Below are 25,809 nucleotides of genomic sequence, written 5' to 3' on the forward strand. Positions count from 1 at the left end.
TTTCCGAAACATTGGAAGACGCTTGAAAGGGCATCAAAAAGGAGGGCGATAAGTAACGCTACAAGTTGCGTGTGAATTTTTTCTGCTGATCTATATGGATAACTATGACTGAAAATATAAATATTTTCATCTCCTATCAATGGATTTTCTGGATATTATGCCGAACTTGAAAAAAAAACCTCGATCTCTCTCTACCGAGAATCAAACCCAGGGTCCTTTTCAAATCGGGCAAGTGCACTGACCAGTACACCACAGAGACGAGATCCTTCTCCCCGCACAGTGGCATGACATCCTGAATAGAGAAAAGACATTGCAGCCTCGCTTGACTTCAGTGAATGGCCTCTAGGTGGCAGCAGTAGAGATGGATAATGATTTTTTTCCTCGGTCCACTGTGTACGTCATATCGATCGGAACTTTTTTTCCTAAACTCACCTATCGGCATCACCTCCTGTAGAAAGTCTGTTGATTTAAAGCACGATACATCAATCGTGGGTCGAGAAAAAAAATCATTATTCATCTCTACCGCTGACACCTGGAAGCCATTCACTGAAGTTAAGAAAGCCTGAGTGTCTCTGCTCAGGAAGTAACGCTACTGTGAGTGGTTTAAAGGAGGAAAAGCGTCCCGCCTCTGTGGTATAATGGCCAGTGCGGTTCACGGTTTTGACACCGTAGCTTTTTTTCTAAATTCTTGTTAATATCGTTGAAAAAATGTTATTGCGGGGGAAACAAAGAGAGCGATTGAAACTCGCAGTTTAATCAAAATACGGTTCACGGGAAAATATGAAAAATTAATTTTATCCGCGATTTGAGTAAAGAATATAAATTCAAGTAAGGTTCGTTAAAATAAAAAAAAATGGGTGTTTCTATTTCAAAAATTAAAGGTTGAACTAGGGGTATCTCCAAGGCCGTAAGTAGGCTGGGGCAACCGGGGGCCCAGGGTCAAATGAGGGGACCCTCACAAATAATGCACATTTATTTTGTATAATTTTTTCCCTTCTAATTGGGCCCCCCCCCCCCCCCAAGAAAATTTCTGCCCCAGGTCCATGCGCGAAGATACCCCAGCGTCAAAGATGAAATTGACTGACCTAATGTACATATGCATATATGAATTGACATCATCATCATCATCGTGCTCCAATCCCCCCCCCCCCAGACTTCCAAGTCTAAATTCCGCCTATGCCCAGGTCCCCAGAGAAGGCACGCTACCGCCCTAGATGCTTTGTGACCCGTGCACGGAATGCCGCTCTAGGCTAGGCACCAAGTTCAAATGGAACCAAAAAAACGTGATCGATCCTAGGGTGCCAAAAATGATTTCCGCACCAGTAGAAAGTTTTTCCTCGAACCGTCCCTGAAAACACAAAAATGTTCCATAAAATGCGGGTCATATGGTCACGCAAAAAAATCAAAATCCAGCCAAACAGTTGCCAATCGAGGGCACTTCGAATTTTTCTGGCAGCAGCATCAAATATCTCGCTCACTGACGACATTTGGAAGCAAGGGGGAAAAAAAGTGGCAACCCGTTTTCTGTTGTTTACCCGCAGGATCCTGACGTCATAGGCATATTGCGTCATCATAAGGGGGGGGGGGGCTGCTGATTAAATGGTAGTTTTTTCTCACAGAGGTAAACAATCACACGCCGTTGTGTTGTTATTAGGTATCGAGATGGATTCTCTCCAGTGCGGTTGAAGAAAATTTCAAAAATGCAGGCCATTGAAACAAAACTCCACGATCATGTCAGCCAGGGAAAGGTAAGTTTTATTAAAATGACTCAACATTTATATCCAACTGTGATAAAATGTTTCAGTTCTTCTCCCGTTGGTGTGTTTTGTTTCTTTGGTCATGTGATGTTTTGGTTTGTGGGGACGTAGGCCTAAAACCCGCGCTAAAATATGCTCGTAACATTTAGACGTTACTTCATTGACTTAATAAGCGGAGGAAGCTCCATTAAACGCTAGTCTTGTTTACTAGTCTCGTCTCTAGTTTCTTCCTCATAGTTTACTAACGTGAATCCCATCCTTCGATATCCACGGAATCGTTCCGAATCGAATCCAACATGATTAATGGAGGGGTAAGTTGTAAACATTGAATGTTAGTTGAGTGTTATCGATCTAAATGTTTCGTAATCATGCTCGTGTTTTCCTCGCGTTGGACTAGGATCACTTGGGCCATAACACGGCTGAAATTATTTAGCGGCCCTGGTGTACAATCAGCTGGTACTCGAACTCACGATTCCCGCCAACCATTGCTCTCTCGAGCCATAATAATCGGCGATATATATCCTTTATAAGGTCGACATGATGTTATGTAATGTTATTTAAGCGGGGGTTTTTTGTTTTCTTTCCACTGGATGTCCTTGGGGAACTACTTTTTTTGGCTGGTTTAGAATAACCTTGAGATATCAAGGCTCAACTGGTTCTGGTTTCCTTGATAATTATTCTCGTTGTTTATGCTCATATTTCTAGATTCAGGAATAAATTCATCAAACAGTATCTTAGTCATGGCATTGATGGTCACAATTACATAATTACAACGAATTATGCAATGCTAGAATGGGGGTTTTTTTACCCCCTCTTTCCCTATGCATAATCAACGGTGATTTTATGAAATAGAAAAACTCTTTTGATAGTTTCTTTTATACTTATGAAATCACATTTCATGTTATTCACCATTTTTTTTAGATGAGTTTCGAATTGTGTTGGTTTGTTGAAACGGAATACGAGAGAGGATGTAACAGTGGGAGTCCATAATATGATTATCATAGTGTTATAGCCATTTAAACTATATCTCCTTCCCAATAAGCCAGAGGTTCTTAACCTTTTGTGTTCTGTGAACCCTTTGTGCTCATGAGATGATGGCCATGGGCCCCTTTTACGGAATAATATTCAGCACCTAATGATGTAAAAACAGTTATTTTCTCCTCCTAACTCATTGAAATTGCTCTAAGTACTCCCCAGATGGACTGGAATCCTAGTGGTTAAGAACCGCTGCAATAAGTTGTGAAAGAGAGGAAGGAAATCTTCACCTCGAATGCAGCACAACCCCCTCCCTGCAAGTATAGGATAGGGATTGACAAATCAAAACTATTCAGACCCAAGTCAAATTTTTGAGTTAAGGCGTATTTCTATTCTGAGGAAAACTGTCCAAAATATTTTTTTAACCTTTTCTGGGATCTAGCGACCCACTTTCCATGTTTGTAAACATGTTAAAAAAATTACATCTATGCTTTGACTTCAATTTAGCAACCGCACATGAGAAGTTTTAAGCGTTAATGGCAATTTTGATATTGGCATGATGACCTGGTGCTTGTCAATCCCTGCCCTCAATGTTTTCTTCGTAGCAATGCCTCTGATGATTAATACTGAAACTATCAGATTTCTATATAATACAATAATGATATAATTCATAGCTACTTTTTAGGCAGGGCTGAACAAATTGCAAAGAAATCTAAATGCCAGGAAAATGTTTTTGCCTGCAGAAAAACGTCCAAAATAACACTTATTTTGACTTTTTCAGGGCATACTGACCCAGTATGTTTAATGCCCAGTTGGCAGATGTGCTGTTATAAGTTACAAACATTTTGTGCTGCTTTTAGCCCTCAATTTAGTAACTACAAGAGAATTTTAGTTGCCAATATCAATTTTTTAGTTGACCCGGCGCCTGGGATTTGTCCAGCCCTGCTTTTAGGTGTTCTTGTCAAACCAATGTCAAATTTGAGGTCATTGCTGCACCCCGGCGCCACCCCATAATAGTATTTAGAAAAATTTAGTAAACCAGATGCTTCACATCCTGCTAGTACCAATTGGCCTAGGTGAGACATGCACAACACCTTGAATCGATAACCAGCAAGACCCAGTTCGAGAGAGGTGCCATTCTCTTAATGTCCTTCAGTCTGCCCATGTGTACCATGAGGTGCAATACAAAATTTAAATATATTGTGTTTTACAGTAAGTGCTTTTTTAGGTTGAAATTCCAAACGAGTAACCCCTGCATTTAGAACTAAGTAGGTTAGCATTCTGCATTTTTACGGGGCAAAACCATTTTTTACGTCATTGTTTTGGTTGAAGTGCTCATTTTATAAACATTTCTGTGAGACTCAATATTTTTGAATAGTACATTTATTATTATGAATCATCTTGAACGCAGGGCCATCTTAAGAGTATCATGGGCCCCCGGGCCAAGTAGTTTTTTAAGGCCCTACCTGGTAAACCCTAGAAAATTTCAACCGGATCTCATTTTTGTGAGGCCCCTCTTCTCTTAAGGTCCCCGGGCCCATGCATTAAGATGGCGCTGCTTGAACGTGGTCACCCAAACCATAACACAGGGCCAAACTCTTAATTTTCAGTATTGGTTTTCATAGTACCGAAACTAGATTTTCAATTGAATTTGATTGTCTTCCAATATGTTAATGTATGAGTTAAGACAAACTTCCTATGAAACAAACATTTATTTCCTTTAGGATGTAACATTGAATAAAGCTCAAATACATTGACTCTTAAACATTTATCTCTTGTTTATGTACAAGAAAATACAATATTTTTCGGGATAAAAAAATTTATCCACAAAATATAAATGTATGAATATACAATATAAATACACATGATTTTAATTATCATAACAAATGCCACTGCATGAATTTATACATGTGGTTTTTAATTAAATTATGGATGAAAGCTGGAATTGTATACAACATTTGGAGTTAAGCTATGTGAAACTGTCTAACGCTCTACCTGTTTTCCTTTAAAAAACAATTTCCCTAGCGTGAATGATAATGTTTGAACGTACCCTTGAGTGTCAGATAAACTTTCGTAAACCAGATGCCACCATCCCACTCGGTACAGATCTGAATGGGCGAGGCAGAAATAATTCCCAAATTTAGATTCGAGAGGTGGTGCCAACCCCCTTAATGTCTGTTGTGTGGTTTTTGCTAAAGATACAGATCTAAAGCCTTTGACCACAGAGCTTAGCACTACATAACGGTAGCGCCAAGCTGAAGCTCCACCCTATAACAGTAGGGTAAAACTAACCTATCTCACGATGGTCTAATGTAAATGATAGGGTTTATTTTTTTTATCTAAATTGGCTCTATCAGATTATTTGAGTGTGGAATTCAATGTTAGGAACATTAATTTTTTTTTAAAGAGTTGTAATTATTCTGAAGTTTAAATGAATTTGATATCAGAAATGCTTTCAAGATTAAACAAATGCTGACATTTAAATTGCAAAAATTTTACGTTCTTCTCAGAGTTAATTTAATAGATGCAATTGTTTGGTGCCAATACCAAATTTCTGGTCGTTGCAGTAACATTGCATTTTCCCACAACCCTGATTTATACATTTACCAAGTATAGTTGTCATCATATGAATAAAAAGCTCGTCTCTTCCTTTGCACAAAAATGAAGACACGATGGAGAATATTGGTTACTATGCTCAAGAAAACTTGTTCGTGATCACATCATGAAAATACTATTAGTCTAATAATGATACTCATTTGTCATGACAAATAGGCCTACAAGATGTTGAGACTTGTTATACTTTCCTATCCATTTAGTAGTTATACAATTGAGTGACATCAAGCAAGGGTCCCGTTAACTTGGAAAACATTCATTAGTTTTTCAGAAAAAGATGGCAAAATTGTTTAAAATTAGGCTTGTTACAGTTATTACTGGAATCAAACATGCACTTTCCCCCCCCCCCTTGTAAAAAAAAAACTTTTTTACTGATGCATGATAAAAATTTGCAACAATATACATTTTCACATCTGACAAATAAGTTGCATATTATATTTCGTAGCATTTTGGATTTGAGTAAATGATGTGCATGAATTTTTTTAAGCATGCGAATTGATAAAATTCATGAAAACAGTTACCTTCTAGATCAGCGCTTTTCAACTTAGCGACATTTTTTATAGCGACAATGGCACGGATGTTCTTCAGGCAGTCTTGATAAATTAATTCTAATTGAATGAAGTAGTATTTAATTGTTATTAGTCATATTTTATGTGTACCTAATACTAAAGTTAGACCTCCATACCTATGGCAGCCATAGCTTATTGCGAAAAATATGGGGGGAAACTAGAATCACAATGTATTGAAATGTAATTCATTAAAAATGTTAAACAATACAATGATATAAGTATTTGTAAATTATAGCTATAATTAAAGAAACATAATATAATTTATTAGTTCTGAATACTCTCTTCATTCACAATTTTAGTAAAGATTATAAATTCAAATAAGTTTCGTTGAGAAATTAGTATAGAGTCGAAACAGCCAAAAGTACATACCTGAAACTGTTAATGCCCTGTAAAATACAGGCCAGATGCGATTCCTTGTGCTGCAAATTAGTGGTTCGGAAAATTTTTTCAGACATATTACTGGTCCTTTAGGTACAGAAAGGTTGAGAAACGCTGTTCTAGATTAATATAAACAATCATAAAGATTCAGGCCAATGAATATGCTAAAAAAAAAATCAAAAGTATAATTTTTATTTTTACAATCAGTTTTTTTTGCTTGGTAATATATTTTTTTTAAAAATTCATTAAAAAATTCCATATAATAGCATCAAAAATTTTCCAGCACAAAAAAAAATTGTTCCGTCATGAGACGAGCATTCTCGCTTAACATTCAAGTGGATTAACGTCCAATGCGCTCATCATAATTTACTTTAATAAATCTTTTTATATGAACCTGTACATAATCATTTTGCTATTTCGGCGAGTTTAAAACATTCTCTTTCGAACAACGTACCACACGCATATGAAGAAGAATATCACCGCAAGGACTATGAGAATTCTGTCCGTGAACTCTCTCCGACCGTACTTGGACAGCAGCTTCCTCGACTGCTTTATGATGCCGCCCATGTTCTTGAGTTCTTCGCTGGTGTCCGTTATGTTGGAGGAGGAGCTCACCAGCGTGCCGAGGGTCTCCTCGCTGTGTTTGACCTGCATCGAAATCATGCTGTTGAGGGCGAACAAGCTGTCTGTGACGTTGGACGACTGCCTGGCCAGGCCCTCCTTGTCGGCCCGGGCCCGCACCTCGGGCTTCGGATCGGAGTCGCGGAGGAACAGGACGTCCCGGTTGCGACGGTCCAGCTCGTTCTGGCACATCAGGTTGGCCTTCCTGAGCGCCGTTTGGTTGCTCGTTATCTGCTTGCGGTACTTCTCGACCTCCCCGAGGATGGTCAGCTTGTCGCGCTCGAGGTCCTGCTCGTGCGCTATCCTCTGCAGCTCCTCGACGGCGGCCTTCATGGCTCTCATGTGCTCGGAGACCTGCAGGTTGAGGGTCGTGAGCACCGCGATCGGGCCCGAGCACTCGCGGATGTCCTGGACGAAGGCCTTCACGTGCAGGTCGTGCTTCACGATGTCCTGTTGGCATATTCTGATCGCCGATGCGTTGCTGCTCTGCTTCTTCGCGCTGCTCATATTCGTTTCTCTTGTTGTTGATGTTTACGCGGATGGCAGTTTCCAACAACAGCTGCGTTGCGTATCATAACCTACGGCGATGTGTTGTGTTGCCATTCGACGTTCGAGAAATATCATCATGGAGGGAGAATTGCCAATTAAAATTTTAAGTGCCATTTTTATTGCTCTATAAATTCCCCTGCTTTATTATTTATTTTTCTTTAAAATCTGAGTCAAATCTTAAAAAAATAAATATATATTTAACGCTTTTTCCTCTTTACGAAAATCGATTTTCCTAAGACGTGTGATATCGCCAATGTTTGGCGCTATACCGTGTGTTTTGGTGTACGTTTGTAGTCGATGTTGTGTCAGCTGTAGTGATAATATCTCTTGGGAAATTTCTCGTTATCAATGAGGAAAATCTTGGCTTTCCTGAGAAATTTTTGGAAAATTCGGAATGCTTTGCTCTAAACGCAAAAGATATATTGGGGGGAGGATGATGAAAGGCAGCGCAAGGTCTCTTGAGGTAACCAAATATTCGAGTATTTCTTTTTCACCAATAGATGGCGACACATTCGTTACGAATGCAATTCAATTAAAAAACCGCAGAATTCCCGGGTTCGATTTCCGGAGTAGCCAACAAACTTTTTTTTTTTTTACCCAAAGTTTACCTTGGCTTCAATTGCAGAGGTGCAACGCAGAGTTTTCTTAGGGGGGGGGGGGGGTTGTACGTCCAAAATAACACTACAATCTCGGCTTGAAGTGGTTCCTCCCCACTTTGCGTACGCCAATGCTTGGCATAATATTCCAAAACCAACGCAAAACGTCTCTTTCTACACATCGGAAAATCATAGCGGGGGGGGGGGGCGCAAGATCATTATTGCTGGGGGGGGGCACGATGATGATGAGGTCAATTCATATATACATTAGATCAGTTGACTACACCTTTGACGCTGAGGGGGGGGGGGTCTCCCCCCCAGTATCTCCGCCCATGCAGAAAATTTATTTAAATTTTCAATTACCGTCTAGTGCGGGGGTTTTCAACGCATGGCCACGCGAGCCACATTTGGCCCTCGGAACTTTTTTCGCTAGAGCCCGCCGATCGTGTTAATAAAATGGTTGCGAACATTGAAAAACGATTAATCTTAGAATTAATGAAAGAAATTTGAGAATTGATGAAAGAAATTATTCCAGTGTAAATCAAAGCATTAATAATTTTAGTATAAATGAAGGAAATAATTCTGGATCAAATTGATGAAAATTCAGAATTACTGAAAGAAATAATTTCAGAACTAGTGTAAAGAAAAAGCCTTATCAGTTAAGAGAAATAATTTCGTAATTTCTGATAGAAATTATTTTTCACAACCAATGAAAGAGTAATTGCATAATTACTGAAAGTTCTGTGATATATTGAGCAGGAAGATGATTTCTCAGAATTACTGAAACAAATAATTGAAAGATCATTTAAAGTGATTTCAGATCAAAATTAATCTCTTAATTAATTACTGATCGAATGAAGAATTAATTATAAGGTTTTTTTGCAGAATTTCAGTGAAAAAAGTGAATTTAGTGATAATTAATAAATGAAATAATTGCAGAATAAATGAAAGTCTTCAATTGTTTTTTCCCCGATCAACTCGGGGGCTGTCATCGGCCCGTACTACTGTATTAAGATGTCAATAAATTATACGAGCTGGTGGCCCGTGGGCTTCGTGGGAAGTTTCAATTTACTAGTTTCAAATTAACTTATGCACAAGTACACGTTATCCGGCCCGTCTTATTCATCAGCCTTCCGGTCAAAGTGAGTGTCTGAGCGCCCCCCCCCCCCCCACGATTACAGGGCCTCACCCCTAGGGCCCGTGGTAATTCTCATCATTTCTTGTTTTCTCACATTGTAAATTAACTATAGAGGGCCCCTGCTAAAAATACCAGCCTAGGGATTCTGCTGCGCGCCATATCTCCCCCACCTAGCTAGTACATATATCTCACTATTTCTGAAGCCCTTTTTTGCAATTTAGACTACCTTGCGTTGAGCTGCTATTATTTTGCCCCCCCCCCTCCGCCGCCTCCTACCACTTAGCTGTTTCCTAAAAGTTATGGTGGCAGACACATTTGGTGCTATGCATAGACACACACAGGATCAAAAGTGCCGGTCGGGGGATGTCTCGTTGGCGATTCTAGCGGGTGGCCTGGCCACACCGGTCCTCCCCTGCATAGCCAATACCTTCTAAAGCTTGCTCTAGAAGGTGTTGGCATGGCCCAACCAACCCACACGAGTAAAGAGCTAATATCGCTGATTCGGAAAGGGGAACGATCGCTCCTCCCAGGAGCCCAATGATGGGAAAATTTTTCCATCCCTTAAAATACGGGATGATCCGATGCAACTACGCAACATGTCTCTTCTCTGACACACATCGCCCAAGATCTGCTTGCCTTGGCCAACACCTTCTAAAGAAAAAGGTGCTTTAGAAAGTGTTGGCCTTGCTTGGTTCATATTTCATGTGTGGAAGTACTAACGAATTGATACATGTTGGAATGTGCGTGTCCGTGAACCTAACGTAAAGTTTGTTTCTGTGTAATGCTTGTTGTGTGTAGTGCTGTCATCTGCCATCAACTTTTCTAACCATGAGTGAAGTGTAATGATTGAATAACTGTCGTTGTAGGCCTGTTGCTCTCTGTGGCGAGACTTTTTAACGAGGAGATCGGCCCTCATCTGAATATAACGGTACTCAGCGGACCAATATAAAAATATTGATGTACAGGTGGTTATCCATGGCTCCTACATCAAGGAGCAGCCTCCCTAGGCTGTAATCATTTTCATTTTATTCTCGACAAAATATTCTAATTCATTAGTTGATGCATAAAATTCAGTTACGTAGTTGTTTCGCCCTGTGGAGTAGTTTCTCTCACAACACTTTTGTGTACTACACAGTTCTACAAAGTAGCTTCATAGAAACTTCATTAACGCTTTCAAGGGGTAGATAGTCCAAAATACTGATGTTATTGAAAACCCTCGAAACAACAAAGTTGGTGAGGAATTTAAAAATATATTGAAGGTGACTTTGAGCGAAACATAAAGAATATCGTTGTAGTGATTTTAGAATATATTAAGAAAATATCGTTATAGAGAGAGGTTTATTGTAGTGAAGCACATCGTTGTATCGCGAAGAGTTATATATTAGATTGTGGTCAATTTCAAACATGATTGGAAAAAATATTGTATAGGGATATATCGTTGTAGCGGAGTTTCACTGTATATAATTTTTTTCTAGTATTTTTGCACATATGTGTACGACTTTTGCAGTGGAAAAGGGCTGATGCGCCTCATGCTTCGGAACAACGGCTGAAGAGTATTTGAATTGGTGTTGATCGGGCTATAGCAGGGCTGCAACTGGGGGGGGGGGAGGGGGAGCAGGTGAGTCTGGTGCCAGAAAGGGTGCCGAATTCACCCGTTAACTGCTTCTTCTACATGCAAGGGGCTCCAAAATTCCGTCTTACCACGGGTAACAAAATATCTAGTTGAGACTCCGGGGTATAGGCCAAATGCCTTCGGCGGCAATGGAGGGTCAAAAAAATTAGACTAGAATGCGGAATATCGAGAGCCTACAGGTGACAAATCGATCTGCCTCCGAAAAAATTGGTGCCACATTCACTTTTTGTTCGATCAGAATTACGGGACAGGGCATGGCCGTAGCAAGAAATTTCTTTCCGAGAGGGATAGTGGGGGGGGGGGGCAAAGTGGAAGAACAATAGATTTAACCATGTTATCCATCGAGCTTATATTACTGGAGGTAGCATCCAGCCGCCGTGATGGCTTAGACATCAAATGCAATGAAACCACGTGACTCGGCGAAAACAAAGTTCGTTTGCCCATAGATATGTACAATTGTACAGTTCGGTCTCTAAATATTGCGTTTTAAAGATAAAAAAAGAGATCGGGAACTCATCTAATGATGAAAAAAGATTAAATTATTTATCTCATTAATACTAGAATCATTTCTTTCATTAATTCTGGAATTTTCCTTCATTAATTCTGGAATAATTATTTCTTTCATTACTTCTGGAATAATTATTTCTTTCATTACTTCTGGAATAATTATTTCTTTCATTACTTCTGGAATGATTGCTTTCATTAATGCTGAAGTTATTTCTTTCATTAATGCTGAAATTATTTCTTTCATTAACGCTGGAATTATCACTTTCATTAATTCTGGAATTATCTTTAATTACTCTCATGAAAGAAGTGCCACATGCGACTCATGAAAGGAACAAATCTGAATTAAAGAAACATAGAAATGAATCGGTTTTTTTAAATTTTTAATGGGAGCTAGATATTTCGAAATTTTATTTTTAAGTTCAAGTTATTGATCTGCTTGTTTTTGCTTCAAAAAATGCTTGATTAAAGCTGCGGAATTTTTTCAGTGTAATTTATATGTGCCCATATTAATTTCAAAACATCCTAAACTATATGGATTGAGATGCAATTGGATAATATAAGACAATTCAGAGACATTAATTCTCATTTTCGTGCTTGAGAAGATATAAATAAAAAGCAGAAAATAATGTTATTGCATGGGTATCCACCTCAAAAGTGGGTCTGACTCATTATTTTATGTTTAATTTTCTGGGCTTCGGATTTCTAAGCGAACTCAATATTTCGAAAATCAAAAATTCAATTCAATTTTTGAAATTATTGATGTGGCGGAAAACCCCACTAAATTTCCGCATTTCTCTGCTAAAATCGGCAATTTTAACATTGATCTCTATGGGGGGGGGGGGGTGGTGTCGTGTTTGTTTTTACCGAGTCACGTGATCTTCCGACGGAGATGTTGGGGGACACCGTTCTCAGCCAATACCTTCTAGAGCAGAAGGTTCTCTCTAGAAGGTATTGTCTCAGCATTGCTAAGGCTAAGACCGCTGACGTCATACTCTCTCCAGCAATATAAGCTCGATGATGTTATCCCATGAAAACCAGACTTGAGACAGGTTTTGTTTCTCTATCAAAAATTTCGACTCTGCTCATTGTTCATCCAGCAAGTTATGAAACTCATTTTCTCGAAGAATTTCACTATATAGTGAGCATGGTTTCCGCATGGTAAGCTAAGTATTTGCCCAGGGCCTCCGTAAGGCCAAAAAGGTAAACATATTATAGGTAAATTTAAAACCCGCATATTCAAGAGGCTTCTAAGTAGGCTAAAAGTTGACCCTGACAGTGTACATGGATGGACAACATATCGCACTTACTACACTTACCTCGCGCTAGCCTAAAGGTTCAGGGGAATCTGGGGTCCTTGGAGAAGATTTTAGGGGGTCCATGAGCTTGGATAAGAAAACAATTGACTCGTTATGCTATATAAATATTATTTTGTAAAGGGGTCCATGGCATTAATTTTATCTGCACAGGATGACCATGGACTTCATCTTATTGGCACACAGTAAGGCTCTTCTATGGGAACACAAAAGATTAAGAATCCTTGCCTTATATATAGCGCTCTCCGCCCCACCCCTTTCATTTACTTGTGGGTCCTTTGGACATGTATATACATTATTCTCTTACCCGTGGTCAGTGCCGTCTTAATGCATGGACCCACCCGGGCACGGCCCAAGGCCTCAAGAGAAGAGGGGCCTCAGAAAAATAAGTAGTTGAATTTTTTGGGAATTCGCCAGATGAGGCCTAAGAAAAATCACTCGGCCCGGGGACCTATGATGTGCTTGAGACGGCCCTACCCGTGGTTGCACTTGGGTTTCTTGATGCGTATACGGTATATGAATTGACATCATCGTGTCCTTTTTACCTAATATTCAATAATCGACGGGTTCCTTGCCTTGGTCTATTGATCCCTTCAGAACCGCACTTAGGGGTGTGCGACTGGAATAATTGCAATTATTATTATTAAAAAATAAATTCTTTAACAATAAAACAACGTGGCTGCTCATCTGTGGCAAATGGTTGCAAAGTCCAGACCTATGTGACAGAATGAGGTCGCTAGATAACATAATACCCACCCTTTCCGAAACTAAAATTTTTTCTAGAAATTGTCTATAAGCCAATTCGGAGTGAAATGTCGTACAATGCTCATTTTGCTAGATTCCACTGTATAACGAATAAAGAAAGGTCTTTGAGGGGACTTTCCGCTTCTGGTAAGATTGGCCCTGGGTCCCTCACTCTTGGGAACATGAGTGAGAAACAATAACTTCATTTACCCGTGGATCCCTTTTTACTAATGATCATGTGCTAGAGACGCTGTTGTGCTATTAATTTACCGTTGTGTGTGTGTGCAAGTGTAGTTTGGTAAATTGACCTATTTATCATAAACAGAATCACAAGCGAATGTAACGGCTCTTCGAACGGGGGGGGGGGAATCGCTGAGGGTGGGTATAGTGAACGTGGGAGGGTTGCCCAGCTCCGCCCAATGTCAATAGTACAATTTTTTAGTGGACGTCCCCCATCCCGTTTCCGCCGACGCAAAATCAGTATCTTCGGCTCTTCGCGATGCCTCTGGGAACCGCTACGCACACTTTGAGAACCGTGTAAAAAATAAAAAGTTTGATTCATAGGTGTCGGAACCCAAATAAATTTCACGGACGGGGGGCTGAGACCTCCCAATAAGTAATGAATATGCCATGCAACCTCCACTCTCCCCCTCCTGCATAAGTCCTGTATATACGGGACAACCTGGTGACTTTTAGCTTCCTCAATCTTTTCTTCATTTCAGCGTCTCTAATTGGATTGATTCTAGAGCCCCTTAGCTTGAGATCCCCCATGTGTTGGCTGTATAATAATTGCATTATTTAGTTTATATGAATTCCCTTATCACAGTGCATGGAACGGTAAAACCTGGGCCGTCTTCCAGCCGAGCCACTGCCTTCTTAACTCATGGGCCCACCCGGGCACCTCAAGAGAAGACGCGCCTGACAAAAATGAGAAGTGGTTGAAATTTTCGAAAATTTTCCAGGTAGGTCTTTGAAAACATCACTTGGCCCGGGGGGCCCATGATGCTCTTAAGACGGCCCTGCTTAGACAAAGGGATGTTCTTTGATTCCCTCAACTCCTACAACCTGACTTAAGCCCCGTTCATATGTGCAAATATTGCGGTAGCATTGGGAGCTCTAGCACCCGCTTGACGACTTTTTTCCTTCGTAATTAAAGAAATGAAGAGCAGTCATTGGTGAAAATACTTGAAGCAGGTTTCAAACCCGATTTTTCTATTTCCCATGTGAACAGGGCTGTAAAGTATACCAACCTATACTAATTTACAGAGTTTCAGAAATTAAATTAATAAATTTAAGTGGAGCCATGGCAACACCTCCTATGACGTAGGCCATGTCGTGAGGCCTCCTCCGGCTTAGGCGGAACGTGAGCTTGAAGGGCCGGGGTGGGGACACGATAATAGTCACATCATTGATGGAGGGGGGGGGGCATTGCATCAAATGACCCTTTCCCCCTAGGGCCATCTTAAGAGCATCATGTTTCCTCCCCCCGGGCTAAGTGATTTTTCTGAGGTTATTGCCCTACCAGGCAAAATTACATGCATACTTCTCGAAAATTGTAACTCAATCTCTCATTTTTGTGAGGTGTTTGGGCGGACCAATGCGTTAAGACGGTACTGCTTTCCCCTTGTATTTCGGTCCATGAGCTACGACAGGGCCGTTTTAATGCGTGAGCCTACCCGGCCAACGCGTTAAGACCCCCTCCCCTGGATAAGGAACCCCCCATGATAATGATATCTGGCATTATGATTTTAAAAGTATGTTGATTATTACGGTGATGTAATTTCAGACATGTCAGGGCCTCCACATACTGCAGCGCCCTCTCCCTAGGCTAGGATCTTCACCGAGCCCCCTAATTAGATTTTTGCGGGTCCCACTACTCAGTTAATTTAAAGTGTGAACAAATAAGATAAGAATGTATATATCTCTCTCGTCTCGGGGCCCCTTCGGCTAGAGTCCGTTCGCCCCACCCGTGTGGGAAGGCCATGCTTCCTTCAAATAGCGTATTTCCCCGAGGGTGGGGGACCATATTTGATGAGACAGCCCTGGTCTCCCGACCGTGCCTATAGGTAGACCCATACTTTAAAACTCCCCTGGGCGAATTTTGACATTTGTGCTCTTATAAAACATAAAACAAATCGGCTGTTACGCCACTGTCTGGTGAATTTGACCTTGTCGGATTTCGTCTGAGCGGAAGAGGGAAAAAAAAATAAAGTCTAGGAAATATACTTTTTTAAATTATTATTTTAATTTTAATCTCGAATTATCATCCGGAACAGGCTCCAGATTTCGTTGTTAGCGCCTCTCGGTGTTGTTACCGCCGTTGTCGAGCGTGTTTGGGAGAGTGGAGGGGAGAGAGAGAGAAAGGGCTGTATATGCCGCTATCTCTATGCTCTGGCTGTGCCTTTATTATTGCGTCGTAGTGAAATAGCGAGCGAGCAGCGGCAGAGCTTTGCTACGACGGAGCACAGCGAGACGACGGCGGCGTCTGGGTGAGTAAACAGGACGCTCTCAAAATGCGTACCTATAATACGTAATATTTATATTAAGCACAGTCCACAGAAAAAAAATATATATATCTTTATTATTGCCTCTCGCTATTACTTTGATTCGTACATAGAAATGTGCGCATTAAAAGCTATTTTTCCACTCTTTCGTTAAATTAAAAAGTTACTGCACAGATTTCGTAATACATTGTTTGGTGATGAAAAATTTTTTAAATAAATTATTTATATATAAAAAAAAATACAGGGCCCAAAAAAAGCCTTCGTTGACCTAATTTTCCTCAAATGAAGTTACTTTTATTTTATACAGTAAAAAAAAAAAATTTAACTCTAACTTTTGACATTCTATTCTGATATGAAAAAAATGAGTATTGTTTCACTGTTATTTATTGTGTTATTTTGGGCTGGGCCATTTTGATACATAGGCTATGCCCCCCCCCGCATCCTGCAGCAGAGCCCCTAGGCTGGGATCTTTGGGAAGGGGGCCCCCCCATGTTATGTTCCTAAAAACTTATTTTTGCATTGAAAAATACAGGGTTACAAAAGTCTTTTAAGTGGCCCAATTTTCGTATGAAGTTACTCTTATTTTTTAGATAGCAAAAAAAAAAGAATATTGTGGATGCTCATTCTAACTCACTTTTTGTATTCTGATATAAAAATAAGAATCATTTCTTTGTGATATTTATTATATTGTTATTTCTGGGCATGACCGTTTTGATACATGGGCACAGCCTTGTGGGAGTGCTCATTTAGGGTTAAAAATTATCCGGAATGTCAGGGAAAGGAAAAATATTTGGCAAGAGTCTCGGGATATATGCAAATAATTTGATAATAGTCTGGGGAAAGTTCTGCGAAGGGAGTAAAACTGAAACTCTGAAACAGAAATTAGAAATTTAGAAGGTTACAATTTTGAATTATCCTCTTGACCATCATCATCAGGTCCTTAACAGCATAATTAGATAATCTAATTATGCTGATAGGGACCTTTTCAAATATCAACGTTATAAGCAGAGGGAGTGGGCATTTTTAAATTGATGTTATACCAAGTCTCACTATATATGTGTAAATTACCTTATTTTATGTGTGTATGTACAGTAGAGTTATGATAATTTTAATTTCCAGATATTCCAAGGTGCTGGAATTTGTCAAAATTCCTTCTAAGAACCTAACGTTTTGTCTTTTGCTAAGAACACTTTTTGTTTCTTTTTGCAACAAATGCCAGTAATTTCAATTTGAAGAGTTCGACTTCTTGCCCATGACTGAAGGGGTCTTGAACTGTACGCAGGAGGGTCTTCCTTGGGCTTCCAGACCAGAATTTTTCACAGGTCCCATATAGTAAAATTTAAGTAAAAAAATCATATTTTCGTATCGGGTTCCCAGGGCTGGAGTCCTGGTCAGCTCTAATTGGAAAGAGGACATGGGTCTTGGCAGCCTTAATTCAGTGAATTAAGCCAATGAATCAAACCAAGAAGGTAAGAGTAAGTACAAATACGTAGGTCCAAAGAAAACAAGTTAGAACAATCTCATCGGATGAGAATAATAACTATCCAGATGCCCTTTGTATTTTGTTAATTTTTACTACACACTATATACTGTATATTTCATATAAAATAAATATAGCTTATTATCAGGGGATATATCCCCAATGAAAGTTGTTTTCTACTGTTTTTCCGATAATTTGAGTTTTATGTAATCCGAGGTAGTCTCGGTCCTGTTCACCTCGGATTATCAAGATTCTACTGTATAAGGAACCCCTTACTTTTTGGGCTTAAAATTTTAATGTTTTCGTCAAAGATATTTTTTATTTTAAGATACAAAAAAAATCTTTTTTATTCACCATAGACACCATTAAATTCCTCATCGCTGTCATCTGATACATCATCATCAAAGTCACTCTCATTGTAAATTTCAAGGAATTGAGTAATGTATTAATATCTATTATACTATCCATGTATATTTTTGGGACCCAATTTTTGGCAAAAAGGGTTCCGTATACACATTGTATCCTGTATTTCTGAACATTCTGTCCATACCCCCCAAAGTAGAATGTTTTTCATTGTTCTGCAACAAGCTCTTGGCTAATTGAAAACATTATTCGATAAAAATTCCCATAATGCCACTTAACAATAAATTTTAACAAATTTTATGGTTGCAAAACAAAAAATTGTAATTTCTTATAGAGTTTGGTGTGCTGAACAAAGTTTGACAATAAAAAAAATCTGGATTGGCCGCACATAAAAACACAACATAAATACATATGAAAACAAATGTACAGCTTAATTAATTCATTTATCATTCATCAGTCAAAATCATTCGGAATTGCATAATTTCACGTCGTAGATTGTTGTGCAGTGTAGTCAAAAAAACACAAAAGTGTTATTTTTCCTTATTTTCTTGAAAATCTTGTTAAGATTGTTCTGCGACATAGGCCACAGTTTTTGATACATTTTGTTCTTGGGATCTCCATATATGCTTGTTATGTTTGTTGTCATGTCTATTAATGTGAAATTATGACAGTTACTCCCTGGTAATTGTCATAATGGAAATAACATATTTTTCATTGCTGCATGTCCGTGCAATAAAAATGCTGCAAACATTCATCCTCCTTACCTAAACTCTGTAGCATGTGAAACAGCCATAAAAATCTAAATAACAAAAGGAATTGGAGACATAAATTCCTCTTGCAGAGAGGACAACTTATTTTTGCACAGGGTCCCGCATCTGTTAAGAATTGCCCTGTGTGGATATAATCTTGTATATCACTATTTGGTCTATTAGATTTCCCATAAGTTTGACATGCATTGAATTGCACCTGTAATGATAAATCTCTTATACTAATAATTTTCTTCAGTCGCTTTAAAAATGTTATATATAGATATCACTGTACCTCTTTCTAAATGAAAAAGAATTATTCTGCTTCTTTTCCGAAATCAGAAATAAGCGATTATATCGTCTATGAACAACAGGAGCAGTTCAAGAGCGGAAAATGCCAACTTTATTTGCTTTGTTGTTCTGATGTGTTTGATATATCTTTCGGTAAAATTTATGAAAATTCATTGTGACTGTTTTAATGTGGTGTATTCTGAAAAACCTCATTATTTGCTCCTAGTAATATTAACATGCAGCTTTCTCATGACATTTTCTTTTGTGATGGATCACAGGTGTGTGCAGATAAGGAGGAAAGGCGAGACGGTGGCAGGAAAGGGCGCAAGCCAGGTCGAAAGTCTACCAAGATCGATATGAAGATGAAACTGGAGCGTAGCCGCCAGAGTGCTCGGGAATGTAGAGCCAGGAAGAAGATACGTTACCAGTATTTGGAGGAGCTGGTTGCAGACCGTGAGAGAGCTGTGAAAGCCCTGAGGAAAGAGCTTGAAGTTGTAAGTTTCTAGAGTATTCTTTTTTGATTAACCATTTTGATTTATTTCAACTGAAGATACTAATTTTTTTTTTGCTGTTCATGATAGCAAAACCTTTCACAGTTATTAAATTTTTTTTTTCCACAAACCTTTAGCCATTGGCTTATTCATAAAATTCTTCTCTTCTCCCCTCCCTGGTTGATTACTTGAATTAATCCCAACCACTACTTTTGATTCATTGAACAAGTTAAAATTTATATTTATTTATAGCACTTCTTATTTTACAGATTGAGATTTCCTATACGCAGCAGCAGTTGAATCACATTATTTTATGGCTACTCCCTCTTTTTTTCAAATGTGTGTAGTTAATGAAATAAGAGAGACGAGCCATGCCAGCAACAGCAAGAACACACGAAACAATCACAACTCTATATAACAACATAAATACGTTAGGGCTGTGCGTGTGCTCACACACAACACATTTGTGCATGTAGATTCATAATGCATGTACCGATTTGTTAGAAATTCTGCTGAGGTGTATATGGTTGCATGTAAAGTTAAGTAGTTGTAGTAACTGTTGGTGCTAGAGAGAGAGGCAAAATGTTGGCTGAGAAGGTGCATGGCAGACTGCAATTGATCATTCCAAATGAACCAGAATTTTGTATAAAATGCCAGCATAGCAAACTCAGTTGTGTATGAGGCTCCAGACCAGATGGATACTCATTGCACCCATGATGTTGCTTGGGTATAGCCAACTCCAGTTCACAAAACAATCAAAATCTGACCCCTCTTGATTGGCAAAGAATTGCCTCCTAGGTCCGCTAAAGCAGAATGTTTTGCATTTTTCTGCAATTAGGCCTCGACTGACTTAAAATGTTCTTCGGTAAGAATTCTCATTATACTGGTTTTTACACCTTTCTTGAAATTCAAATTTTAGAAACACACAATGCAGAAACAAACTTTCTACATTGTATGTCACTATTTTTGGAACATTTTGCTTTGAGGGCCCAGGATGAGTCATATTCATGCATGGATTGGATGGCTGCTGTCATATCCAGGGGAAAATTTTGGAAAACGAGATTGTAGATATTGCTGGAAGAATACAAGTATGTGATAGCAGTATAAGAAGTGTTAATGTGGCATTTTCTAGGCTTACTGATACTTCTTGAAGCCACTTCAACATTTATGATTATATTACAGATCATGTACATCAGTTACTGTTCATTATCTTTCCTGGGGCTTTATTATCTTCCATGAGATCACAAGAACAGTAAGGGACACACACTATGCATTGTTCTTGAGTGGTTTGCTGAGATTTTTCTTCCATTGGTATGGCAATCACACAATATTTCATTGTTAGCCAAGCAACACTACCTAGACAAACCTCAAACATTGAAAGACCCGGTAACGTTGGATTCATCCAAAGGACTTGCGTTGTGTCTTTTGGATTTTGTATAGCGAAGGTTATGTGGCACTGCTGCCAGAACTAAGTTGTGCATGGGAAGAGGGGAATGAAGCAAAGAAAAAGAGAAGGAAAACAATAGCACAGCAAATTTGCAAACAGTCAAAGTAAGTGATCATATGCAGAGGTGCATTTAGGGTTTAGCTGCCTATGGGCTGCACAAATTTTGCCACCCTTTCTTCCATCCCAGTCTAATTTTCTTGACTACTCTTTTTTCTTCGAATTTACCAACTTGTTCTATAACCCCCCTTTCTTCCCAAGCATACCTGTGCTTCTAAGTCACTCTTTTCATCACTTCGATGCTTACACACTCTCTAAGTCACTTACATGCGTGCACACTGTTTTGGTTGCTCACAAGCTTGCACACCATTTTGGCCATTCACATTCTTGCACACCATTTTGGCCACTCACATGCTTGCACACCATTTTGGCCACTCACATGCTTACCTGCTGTTTTGTCACTTACATACTTGCCCACGCTCTAGATCACTCTTTTGGTTGCTCACTGTTATGGTTCCTCACTTTATAGGTCTCTCTTTTGATCATTTACATGTTTACCACATGCTCTAGGTCAGTGGTTCCCAACCGGGGCTGTGGGAGAGCATTTTTGGGGGTGCGAGATGGAAAGAAAAACTACAACATGTTGACTGATTATTCATTAAAATGATAAAAATAGAATTTTTCTATTCCTAAAAAAATTTAAAAAAATTAATTCCTACCAATATTTTGACACCTCACATTCTAACTTATGCTAATAGAAATGTGGCATGAATTTTGCTTTGTAAAAGTTTCTTTTTTTTGATTAGCAATCATACGTGTTTTTCATTTTGGTTGAGAAAAAATATCATTTACTTAAACGAGTTTGGTAAACGCTGTTTAGTTACATTGGTATCTCGCTATTAGCATGTTTTGTGTGCTAAGATTTTTGATACTGTCATGAACACACGACTCAGGAAAAACGTCAAAAAATTCAGTATCTAAAAAAAAGTAAAAAAAATAGTAAGTTTTTAAAAAAATTTCATTTTTGATTTAATTAAAAAAAAATGACGCCAAAATTAAATATCAGCCATAGCCGAAAAGACATCAAACTATAAGTAAAAGAAATCATAGAAATGAATTATTGGATAATTAGTGTAATCAATTATAGGAAAAAAAACTAGAATTTTCTAACAGATAAAAAACATTATTCAAGGGGGTGCAGGAAGGTATGTTGCATTGCTCTGGGGGTGCAGGAAGGAAAAAAAGGTTGGGAACCACTGCTCTAGGTCATTCACATGCTCTCACTCTCTAGTTCACTCATTTGGTCATTCATATACTTGCACATGCTCTGGATCAGTGGTTCTCAACTGGGGCCCCCTAGTGGTACTGGGATACTTCAAGGGGTCCACGGAAGAAAATTTAGAAAGGGGCCATGACAGGTGGTTTGGAGGGCTGCAGAGAGCTGAGAAGAAAAATTAAGGTGTGAAGAAATGCTGCTTTTATATTAGTGACTATACACTTACAAAATCCAACACAACCACCCACAAAACCAGGGCCGTCTTAAGGCATGGACCCACCTGGGCCTCACCGCCTACATTTTGCAGCAGGTTCCCTAGGATGAGGTTTTTCGCTGGCCACCGGCTAGATTTTTCACTAAATTTATAGTGTGAAAAACAAAAAATGATGAAAACCATATCAGGCCCCAGGCTGCAGCTCTGTCAGTTCCACTCTTGTGAGGGATCATGCCGGGGTCTCATGTCCATAAGTGACCCCACCTTATGATATTTTGGGTAATACAATAAATATTGGAAATAAGTAGGGTATATGTAGATTGTTTATTTCCGGCTAAGTATGGGGCTACCATAGCATCACTTTGCCTGAGGGGCCCCCATGATGTTGAGACGGTCCTGAGTAGAACTCGGATTAGTGGGGAGCGCAATAAATTCTAGGCCAGTGGTCTGGAGGCCAATCTTATTTGCAAAATTTTCATTCAGTATAAATTCACTGAAAAAATCAATTGAATACGTATAAAGAATCTTGCTTCTAGATGAGGGTAGAAAGAAGACTCTGGGTAAGTCAGGGGAGCCACGGACAAAAAAGGTTAAGAAACGCTGCTCTATATCACTCATTGGCCTGGTCCTTTGCTCTTATGCTCTAAGTCACTCTTTTGCCCACTCACGTGCTTGCAAACTTTCTAGGTCACTTTTTTAGTCACTCACTGACCTAGTCCCTTACTGTCTCGGCAGAGTTGGATTTATTTAACGTTATGTAAATTTTGCCGCCCTTCTCCCATTCGATTAATTTTCTTGGCCACTCATTCCTCAAATTTGTAGCCCCTCTAAGCTTGCTGCCGTGAGCTATAGCCCACTAAGCCCTCTGTAAATATGCTACTGAGCATATGTAGAAGCGCTTTAATATGCCATAACATTGTGGCCCAGAGGAGGAGGAGATGTTTGTATTTGATGAAACATGAAAGCAGAGTGCGAACACTGATGTGAATTTTAGAAATGTGTGTGCTTGATGTGAGCTTTCTATAGGAAATCTTGACTTTTTAACAAATTCCAGGGATGTTTGGTTCTTCCTGCAAAACATTGTGCATACTGGAGATCTTTATTTTCACCTGTGAGAAAATTTTTCAGTCATTGTTAATACTTTTTCTACTAAGAAACAAATTATTTCTAAGAAACGGGCATCAGTTGAAAATCATTCTACTATACGCTGTAATACACTATGCAGTTTGAATGTTATATCGTTAGGAGAAGGTTGGGTAGTATCACACACCTAAGCTTCTCCTTTATTATAATATATTTTTACTGCTCAGTTGAACCAAATTACATTCCATACCAAACTTTATTGTTCTATAAAAACACCTCTTAAAACACATTTCTCTAAGATAAAAATATGAATAGTTTTTTACACTTTTTATACACATTTTTATCAATTTTACTTGTGGGGGATTGTATTGGACATGAACAAAGAACAAGAAGAGAATTACTTTTGGTTTCACAAATAACTTTTTATTAATAGGCAGTGTTATTTTTGAGAAATTTATAAAAGTACAAATTATAGATCTTCTTTAAAACTAAGTTAATACATGCTAAGAAAGTGGTACAAATGAGGAAAATTAAATTATCATTCCTTGAAAATTTAACAATTCGTTTTAAAAACAAATGCATTCTGTGTTTACATAAATTTCCTTCAAGATTGGCGCAATATTCGTAAGCCCAACCTTCACAAATCCTACACTGAATCCAGTCTTCTTCAAAGGTTTCACCACAGATGATGTAGTTAGTTGCTTGGCCGCCTCCTCTCTTTTCTTAAGATTTTATAGTTCCATTTTTGTTTTCATTTTCAACAAGTTTTCAGATTTATTATTATTTTTTTTTCTTTTTGTCTCTGTATTTAGATAATTTTCCCCAAGCAGTTTCCTCTTAGATACATAGACTCTCTTTTTCTTCTTTCTCTTGCTCAAGTTTGGCTTTGTATTTCATTTCAGTCCAAATTAAAATTTCAATTTTTTGCCCAGGACTGTGTCTTGATATGAATTTTGTATTTGAACTGTGTGGAAGTGGTAAAATATCTCCTCTAAAATATTTTAAGATGCAGTTGCTCTGGGAGTATCCTCAATAGGAAGTTGTAATATCACTTTCCAAGACTGCTCGAACTTTCTCCATCTACTCTTCTGCTACTGGTTTTGTAGAACTGGGGAAGCTCACACACAAAATTGTGATAGATGTCGCAGCATCATTGTATAACTCTACCTCCTCTTCATCATTGAATGTTCTTGGAAAAATCTTAACATTTCCTAAACATGGTGTTATTTCTACTTCTTTACCTTCTGCAAAACATTTTATTTCATCTCCTAGTGTGCTTTTGGGAACAGAATATCTTTCGCTCGACTCCATAAGTGCCATTTCCTTCGTTCTAACTTTTTGTACAGCTTCTTTCATATTTTCCTCCCACCTCTGATGTAGTTTACCCATATTGCCCTGCAAAACGAAAAAATTCAGTGAGTTTATAGTTCTTATCAACCTTAAACTCTGTCCAATACAACCCACACCTCCGATACAACCCGCAACATAATGGAACAAAACATCGGTTACCACATATGTATTAAAAAACTTAAGGAGATTTACAGGCCTACAACTTAAACGACAGTAAATGTTGTTTTCAACAATAAACAAAAAAAACTTATACTCACTTTCAGGCAAGCCATGACAACGAGAACTTATCTTTGGGTTTTTAATAGAGTTTTGAATGAACAATTTTCTGCCATGTATCAACAACACTGCTGCTTGACTAAATATGGCGGCATCCGAACTTTCTTCCTTCACCCAATGTGCTGGTGTCTTCACAAGCTCTGCCACCGGCAACAAATGTTGGTAACAAGACTTGGCATGATACTAGCTGCAATCCGGTACTGCCGACCTTTCCCTAATGTTATTGTCGTGAACCAGGATGTCCACTAACAGAACTTTCTTCAGACTATTTTTCTGGGTGTGAGACTTATTTACTGGAAACTGTGCTACTTTTTTATGTTCCATTGTAAATGTAATTACTTATTTATAAACCTCTGACTTATGTTATTAAAACTGGGTTTTTTTTTAAAATGAACTATTTTAAAGGCTCCAATTTTAATGTATCTGCTTTGAATGGCTAAAGATATAAAAATTTTAATATCAATCATATTTTTGTATATTGAGTACATACTCCATATATATTCACCCTAAAGTTGTGTACACTAAAATGAATTCTGGCCATAACAATATCATTTATTTTTCAGTATAAGTACTGTTTCAAGAATTTGGATGAAGGTGTTGTCCCGGAGAAGGCCCTGGAGTTGCTGAAAGAAGACAACAGGATGGACTCTGAGTCATTTGTTATAAAAGAAGAGAGAGAGGGAACATCATCTTGGGAATAGGGATCATTTTTCTTTTCTGTAAATTACAAGTTATTTTTCTGTTATGTAGCATTTAGTATATGAATATATGTATAGCCGTTTTTATGTTAAAATAGAGATTGTTAAGATCTATCTGTTGAGTATATGAATGATGAAGCTTATTGTCAATTTCATTAATAAAAAATTTGTTTTCTTTCTTAAACACTAATTTTCTTGAA

At 38.5% G+C, this 25,809-nt stretch overlaps 2 protein-coding genes across 3 annotated transcripts; one reads left to right on the top strand and one right to left on the bottom strand.

The window, feature by feature from the left end:
* Window positions 1–1,434: 1,434 nt before the first annotated feature.
* On the top strand, window positions 1,435–25,799 carry REPTOR-BP (REPTOR-binding partner). 2 transcript variants are annotated; one of them, XM_089235577.1, is made up of 3 exons: window positions 1,435–1,748; window positions 19,056–19,271; window positions 25,475–25,799. In XM_089235577.1, exons 1-3 carry the CDS (start codon window positions 1,701–1,703, stop codon window positions 25,610–25,612), a joined length of 402 nt encoding a protein of 133 aa, XP_089091703.1. In that variant the 5' UTR covers window positions 1,435–1,700; the 3' UTR covers window positions 25,613–25,799. The 2 variants fall into 2 exon arrangements, with proteins under 2 accessions (XP_089091703.1, XP_089091704.1); XM_089235578.1 differs by lacking the exon at window positions 1,435–1,748 and adding an exon at window positions 1,853–2,068.
* On the bottom strand, window positions 6,469–7,499 carry Sec20 (vesicle transport protein Sec20). Its single transcript, XM_089235576.1, has one exon. The coding sequence runs from the start codon at window positions 7,418–7,420 to the stop codon at window positions 6,719–6,721; it is 702 nt and encodes a 233-aa protein (XP_089091702.1). The 5' UTR covers window positions 7,421–7,499; the 3' UTR covers window positions 6,469–6,718.
* Window positions 25,800–25,809: the final 10 nt, after the last annotated feature.

Source organism: Pholcus phalangioides, unplaced genomic scaffold, assembly GCF_987345545.1.
Source record: "Pholcus phalangioides strain wild (caught in Gottingen) unplaced genomic scaffold, Ppha-v1.0 ptg000009l_1, whole genome shotgun sequence".
NCBI classification, from domain to species: domain Eukaryota; kingdom Metazoa; phylum Arthropoda; class Arachnida; order Araneae; family Pholcidae; genus Pholcus; species Pholcus phalangioides.